The following is a 7,289-nucleotide window of genomic DNA, read 5'->3' as shown; positions in this document are numbered from 1 at the left end:
CGGCGCAAACGGAGTATAAATATGCCCCCTAATGTCTAGCTTTGCCCCACTTGTACTGATAAAAACCCTCTGCCACTTGTGTGTTTGGGCCTAGAGCCCGCGGCAGGAACAGATCAAACCAAGGTCAATAGGAGTCCCCAAGCCCAAAACGTGCAGGCATTTGACATGGCAAGTGGGAAGATATTGGGATTTAGCCCTTCATCTGGCCTATATGGAAAAACAGTAGCCAGAAGAATCAAGGCCCGTATTTATACTTTTTGACGTTAAACTGCGCTAACGCAGTTTAGCGTAAAAAAAATTTGCGCCGGCTAACGTCATTCTGAAGCGCCATGCGCGCGCCGTATTTATTGAATGGCGTTAGCCGGCGCAAGCAGACCGGTGTGCGTGGAAAAAAACCACGTACACCAGGCAGCGCCGGCGTTGGGAAAAGTGGCGCTAGGGCGTCTTAAAAATGGTGCAAGTCAGGTTGACGCAAAAAATCGCCACCACCCGATTTGCGCCATTTTTAACGACGCCCAGACGCCATTTACATGACTCCTGTCTTAGTAAAGACAGGAGTCATGCCCCCTTGCCCAATGGCCATGCCCAGGGGACTTATGTCCCATGGGCATGGTCATTGGGCATAGTGGCATGTAGGGGGGCACAAATAAGGCCCCCCTATGCCACCCAAAAAAAAAAAAAGTATACTTACCTGAACTTACCTGAATGTCCCTGGGATGGGTCCCTCCATCCTTGGGTGTCCTCCTGGGGTGGTCAAGGGTGGCAGGGGGGGTCCCTGGGGGCAGGGGAGGGCACCTGTGGGCTCATTTTGAGCCCACAGGCCCCTTAACGCCTACCCTGACCCAGGCGTTAAAAAGTGGCGCAAATGCGGGGTTTTTTGCCCCGCCCACTCCCGGGCGTGATTTTTGCCCGGGAGTATAAATACGACGCATTTGCGTCGCCGTCATTTTTTTAGACGGGAACGCCTTCCTTGCATCTCATTAACGCAAGGAAGGCGTTCACGCAAAAAAATGACGCTATTTGCCCATACTTTGGCGCTAGACGCGTCTAACGCCAAAGTATAAATATGGCGTTAGTTTTGCGCCGAATTTGCGTCGAAAAAAACGACGCACATTCGGCGCAAACGGAGTATAAATATGCCCCCTAATGTCCTCTCTCTTGCCTGTGGGTTGGGGACGTTATAGTCCCCAGGAGGGCAGAAAGACTGCTGGGGCTTTCGGGTGAGGGGGGCCTGATGTCAGGATGGGCCAGACCCACCCTGTTATTTTATTTATAAAAAATAGTCCCGTCATCCACTGGGCTTTCTGCCCTCAGGGCAAATTTGGGAAAAACTCCTTCACTGCCCTTGTGAGGCCAATATACTGGTTTGTCCCCTGTGGGGTGGCAATGTAGCCAGTGCTAGAGTTTAATGCCTGCTCCACATGTAAAATGCCTGGTGTCTAGTAGGGTTTCTACCCCCTGGGGAGGTGGATTTGGGATAATCACCCCATCTTCCCCCCTGGGGAGCAGAATGACTGTTCCATGTATACTGAAGTAGGGCATGGCCATGCCCTGGTTGGCAGCCCCATCCCTATATTTTTATATGGGAATATAAAGTCCTTGTGTCTAGATGCCTTTCTGAACCTCTCCTCCCTACCCCCCGGGAGGGGGGACAATTTGAACCAATTGTCCCACCTGCCTCCTGGAAGGGATGCAGAAAGACTATTCCATGTATTTTGGGGTGGGGGTGTGGCATGGTGGGCCCTTTGACTCGTTTCACTTTCACTTTTGTATGTACTGATGTCAACGCGCTCCATGTGCTTAGCACCTTTAACTACCAAAAAAGAAAAGTTCAGGCTGCTTGGAAAGCTCTTCCCTAGCAGCCTCAGCCTTATTAGAAAAAGAATAAAGCACCAGAGGGCCCTTTCTAGCCCTGCCCAGCCAAAGGCCGACATCTGCACTGGGGAGGGTGTGCGGATATAGGCCATTGGCCAACACCCTCATCCAACAGGTTAAGAAATGTCAATGCACCATAGCCTTATTAGCTTTAAATGCTGAAAAGCATTTGATGAGGTCAATTGGAAATTGTTATTTAGAGCTATGCAGACATGTTGTTTTGGTGATACTTTTATTTCAATGATTAACGCATGGTGTTGTTGCAGCTATTTTTGTGAACCGCATTACTGCTTCGATTGTCCACTGTTTAGAGGCCCTGGCAGGGGTGCTCTCTATCTCTTTTTTTACCTAGAGTTGCCATTGAACCTCTTTTAACTCTTATTCTTTCTTTGAGAGAAAACACAAGCATTAAAATCAACAATATGGTTCCTAAATCTTCTACATATGCAGACGATGCACTGTTAGATGGTAGGACCCTTTATATTTTATTCCAGTGAAAGTATTGAGGGTTATACATTAGTATCTGGACACACTTTAAATATTCATACAATTGATTTTTTCCTTAAAATATATTTTAATGCTGATGGCACAGGCATTGTTTGGAATGATACTGCTCTAAAGTATCCTGGTATTTATTTTTTAAATACAATACAAAATACAGTTCATTTCAATTGCAAAGAATTATTGACAAAAATCTCACACAAATTAGACAAATCATCTTTCCTCAATTTATCTAGGTGGGGGGAGAATTGAGGCAATTAAAATCTGAATAGCCCCGCAAGAGTGATATCAATTGTCAATTTTAGCTGTTACTTTTCATTGATCTTTTTCACTTGAATTAATAAAACCCTTTCTCAATTAATTTGAAATAAAAAGACCCTCGTCTTAAACAGAGACTAATGTCTGGTGTAAAATCTCTCAAATGTTTAACGTTGATCTTCCCAATGTATATGAAATTATAATAGGTAAATCTTCACTCAGTTCATTCACACTTTCATATATGGATACTAATTGTTTGATTTACTAATTTCTTCTCCTATCAAGTCTATTGCTATGATTCAAATATGTGATTAATTTGCCTACAAGTGCTTGGTGGTATTGGGTATTATACATGAGGAACAGGATTGAATTTTCATTCAATAAGAATAAGAAGCCTCTCTATTTCCCATCATGAGTGGAGCACGCTGGCTCCTTTTCTTAATACTAATTCCTTGCATAAAGTAAACTGGTTTGTATTAGGTAGCACTGCATATGTAGCCCTACGCATGATTTAGGACCTGGTTTAGAACTCACCAGATGGGTTGCTCCATCACAACGGTGACGGATATCCCGTCCGCAGAAATATAAATCCCACGGGATACAATGGGATTTAGGGCCTGATTTAGGTTTCGTCCGACGGGTTACTCCATTTAAATCCCATAGGATACAATGGGATTTAGGGCCTGATTTAGGTTTCGTCGGACGGGTTACTCCATCACAACGGTGACGGATATCCCGTCCGCTGAAATATAAGTCCCATAGGATACAATGGGATTTAGGGCCTGATTTAGGTTTCGTCGGACGGGTTACTCCGTCACAATGGTGACGGATATCCCGTCGGCTGAAATATAAATCCCATAGGGTACAATGGGATTTAGGGCCTGATTTAGGTTTCGTCGGACAGGTTACTCTGTCACAACAGTGACGGATATCCCGTCGGCTGAAATATAAATCCCATCGGATTCAAGGGGATTTAGGGCCTGATTTAGATTTCGGGGGACAGGTTACTCCATCACAACAGTCACAGATATCCCGTCGGCTGAAATATAAATCCCATAGGATACAATGGGATTTAGGGCCTGATTTAGAGCTCGGCGGACGGGTTACTCCATCACAACAGTGACGGATATCCCGTCAGCTGAAATATAAATCCCATAGGATACAATGGGATTTAGGGCCTGATTTAGAGCTCGGCGGACGGGTTACTCCATCACAACAGTGACGGATATCCCGTCCGCTGAAATATAAATCCCATAGGATACAATGGGATTTAGGGCCTGATTTAGGTTTCGGGGGACAGGTTACTCCATCACAACAGTGACGGATATCCCGTCAGCTGAAATATAAATCCCATAGGATACAATGGGATTTAGGGCCTGATTTAGAGCTCGGCGGAGGGGTTACTCCATCACAACAGTGACGGATATCCCGTCGGCTGAAATATAAATCCCATAGGATACAATGGGATTTAGGGCCTGATTTAGGTTTCGTCGGACGGGTTACTCCATCACAACGGTGACGGATATCCCGTCCGCTGAAATATAAATCACATAGGATACAATGGGATTTAGGGCCTGATTTAGGTTTCGTCAGACAGGTTACTCCATCACAACAGTGACGGATATCCCATCCGCTGAAATATAAATCCCATAGGATACAATGGGATTTAGGGCCTGATTTAGGTTTCGTCAGACGGGTTACTCCATCACAACAGTGACGGATATCCCGTCCGCTGAAATATAAATCCCATAGGATACAATGGGATTTAGGGCCTGATTTAGGTTTCGTCGGGCGGGTTACTCCATCACAACAGTGACGGATATCCCGTCGGCTGAAATATAAATCCCATAGGATATAATGGTATTTAGGGCCTGATTTAGATCTTGGCAGACGAGTTACTCCATCACAACAGTGACGGATATCCCGTCCGCTGAAATATAAATCCCATAGGATACAATGGGTTTTAGGGCCTGATTTAGGTTTCGTCAGATGGGTTACTCCATCCCAACGGTGACGGATATCCCGTCCGCTGAAATATAAATCCCATAGGATACAATGGGATTTAGGGCCTGATTTAGGTTTCGGGGGACGGGTTACTCCGTCACAACGGTGACGGATATCCCGTCCGCTGAAATATAAATTCCATAGAATAAAAACGGATTTGGATTTCAGCGGACAGGATTGTGATGGAGCAACCTGTCTGCTGAAACTTACACTTCCAAGCACATTGGTGTTATTTTCTGTATGTCTTCTCATTATGTTATAAAACTCAATACAATATTTTGAACATTAGAACATGGGCAGCATTTGTGTAGCACGCTCCAGATATACAAATGGTCCTGTTGGTCTTCTTTAAGAGGTTTGGGATGTAATTTGTATATGGTTCTGCGATTTCTCATTGACGGTGTCCTGGCGTTTTGACAGTGGCAGTGTGTTGGGTCAGGGTGGTGATTAAAGATGCCTCCTAGTAGTGTAGTGGAATTAATATGATGTTTCTGAGGTTTGGGGGGCCTCGTTGTGTCATACTTTGCACTACAGTGCCTGAGGACTTGATGAATGTTTGTCCATTGCCCAACTGGAGCAATATGTGAGAAGTAGCCACAGCGCCTATCATTACACACATACACACGCTGCTCTGAAGAGATGCCTTTTCTGCATCGCCTTACTCAAAGCTTCCTTCACCTCTTTGTTTCGGAAGCAATAGATCATGGGGTTTATCATGGGAGTGATGGTGCTGTAAAACAAGGAGGCCACCATGTCAGTGCTATGCGATGAGCTGAGGAATGGATGCACATATATAAATAAACCAGTCCCGTAAAACAAAATGACAACAGTCAGGTGGGAGCTGAAGGTGGAGAATGCTTTACTCCTTCCTAATGAGGACTGTATCTTCATGACTGTTGAGAAGATCCGGGCATAAGATGCGATGATGCACACACAGGGGCCCAGTCCAAGAAGCATGCTGAAGACAAAAAGCATCACATTGTTTGTGTAGGTGTCACTGCAGGAGAGATGGAGCAGGGCTGGTACATCACAGAAGTAGTGTTGGATTTCATGAGATCCACAGAAGGACAGACGCGCAGTCATCGTGGTGTGTAACAACGAACTCAGGATTCCGCCAGCCCATGAGCTAATGGCAATAAGTATGCAAACTCTATGACTGAGGATTGTTGTGTAATGCAGGGGGTGGCAAACAGCAACGTAGCGGTCATACGCCATCAATGTGAGAATCAAGCTCTCTGCCGCAGTGCACAAAATAAATAAGAACATTTGCCCCAGGCAACCATCGTGGGATATGATGTTGATCTGAGCCCAAAGGTTGGCCAGTGTCTTAGGCATGATGGCGGAGGTGTAACAGATGTCCAAGAACGAGAGGTTGGCAAGAAAGAAATACATGGGCATCTCATGAAGGTGGAAGTCTATGCAGATAATGCTAAAGATCATGAGGTTACCAGACATGGTGGTCACATAAATGATGAGGAGGACCCAGAAGAGGAACCCCTGATTCTGTCCGAGGCTGGAGAACCCCATGAAAGTGAACTCGGTCACCTGACTCTGGTTCCGAATTTCCATGTAGTTTTCTGTCAAGAAAAAGCATCATTCAATGATTAGGACTTGTAAAATGTTTATTTCATATATTTTTCAGGAGAGATACCATTTAAATAATGTAAATGTGGAGTATTACAGACTACATAGCATAAAAAGGCATAGAAAGTTTGATTCATTTGTTACTGTTATGTCTTCTACTGGTGGGTGTAAAGCGAGCTGGATTATGAAGCTGGTGGTGATTACATCATGTGACCTGCATATTGCGTAACAGCAATCACCTTCTCACATCCGCTGTGATTACCAGGCTTACAGCAGTCAAACTGATGGGCAAGCAGAAGAGTGTAGGTTGGGGAAAATGGACAAACTGGAGTGAAAGCAGGCAGTTTGATGGGAAGCAGACACATTCTGGAAGAAGGACTTGTGCACTGGCTCACAGAGAGCAGATTCAAGGGAGAACTAGAAGTTGGGTTATTGGTCCTGAAGAAGGTGGGTTAAAGGCCAAGAAGCCACTGAAAATCTGTGTCAACATAACCTTTTGTGATTATTTTGATTGTAAATAACTATTCCATGTTTTGCTGATTAAATGTTTACTGGTTTATGTCACTCAATTGATGTCAAACCATAAGCAATCTGTTGTTGAATGAAATGGGAGCAGGTGGACCCAAACCTTTTTTGGGGAAAAATTGTGACAGAAAATTATGGGATAATAAACAAGTGCTTGTCTGTGGAGGCTTCCCCTGTCTATTTACAGAATGCAGCACACATAGAAGTACCAAAGTGACAGTTTTGAATGATTGTTTGTGTGCAGGAAGGGAAGCCTTCCTGCACACAAACAATCTACAGTTGTGATTTGGCACTTCTCTGTGTGCTGCAGAATGCGGCACACATCTAAAAAGTAAACAAAAAGGATGAATAAAAGCATTCCTTCCCATTGCGCCATGCTAAAGCCATCCCTAGGGTGCCATTGGTTGTTGGCGCTGCCACACATTTACACATCCTTGTAAATCTGGGGCAGCGTCAAAAGCAATGGGTGTTGCGGTGGAATGCCCAATGCAACACCAATTGCACGCGCCTCTGATGCAGAAAACTGCATCCGAGGGGCCCAT

General features: G+C 44.9%; 1 protein-coding gene across 1 annotated transcript; it reads right to left on the bottom strand.

Annotated features, from left to right (window-relative positions):
* Nucleotides 1–5,247: 5,247 nt before the first annotated feature.
* On the bottom strand, nucleotides 5,248–6,207 carry LOC138294053 (olfactory receptor 1G1-like). Its single transcript, XM_069233300.1, has one exon. The coding sequence runs from the start codon at nucleotides 6,205–6,207 to the stop codon at nucleotides 5,248–5,250; it is 960 nt and encodes a 319-aa protein (XP_069089401.1).
* Nucleotides 6,208–7,289: the final 1,082 nt, after the last annotated feature.

The sequence above is a fragment of the Pleurodeles waltl genome, chromosome 4_2 (assembly GCF_031143425.1).
Source record: "Pleurodeles waltl isolate 20211129_DDA chromosome 4_2, aPleWal1.hap1.20221129, whole genome shotgun sequence".
In the NCBI taxonomy this organism is placed as follows: domain Eukaryota; kingdom Metazoa; phylum Chordata; class Amphibia; order Caudata; family Salamandridae; genus Pleurodeles; species Pleurodeles waltl.
This window is presented reverse-complemented; position numbering and strand designations above follow the sequence as displayed.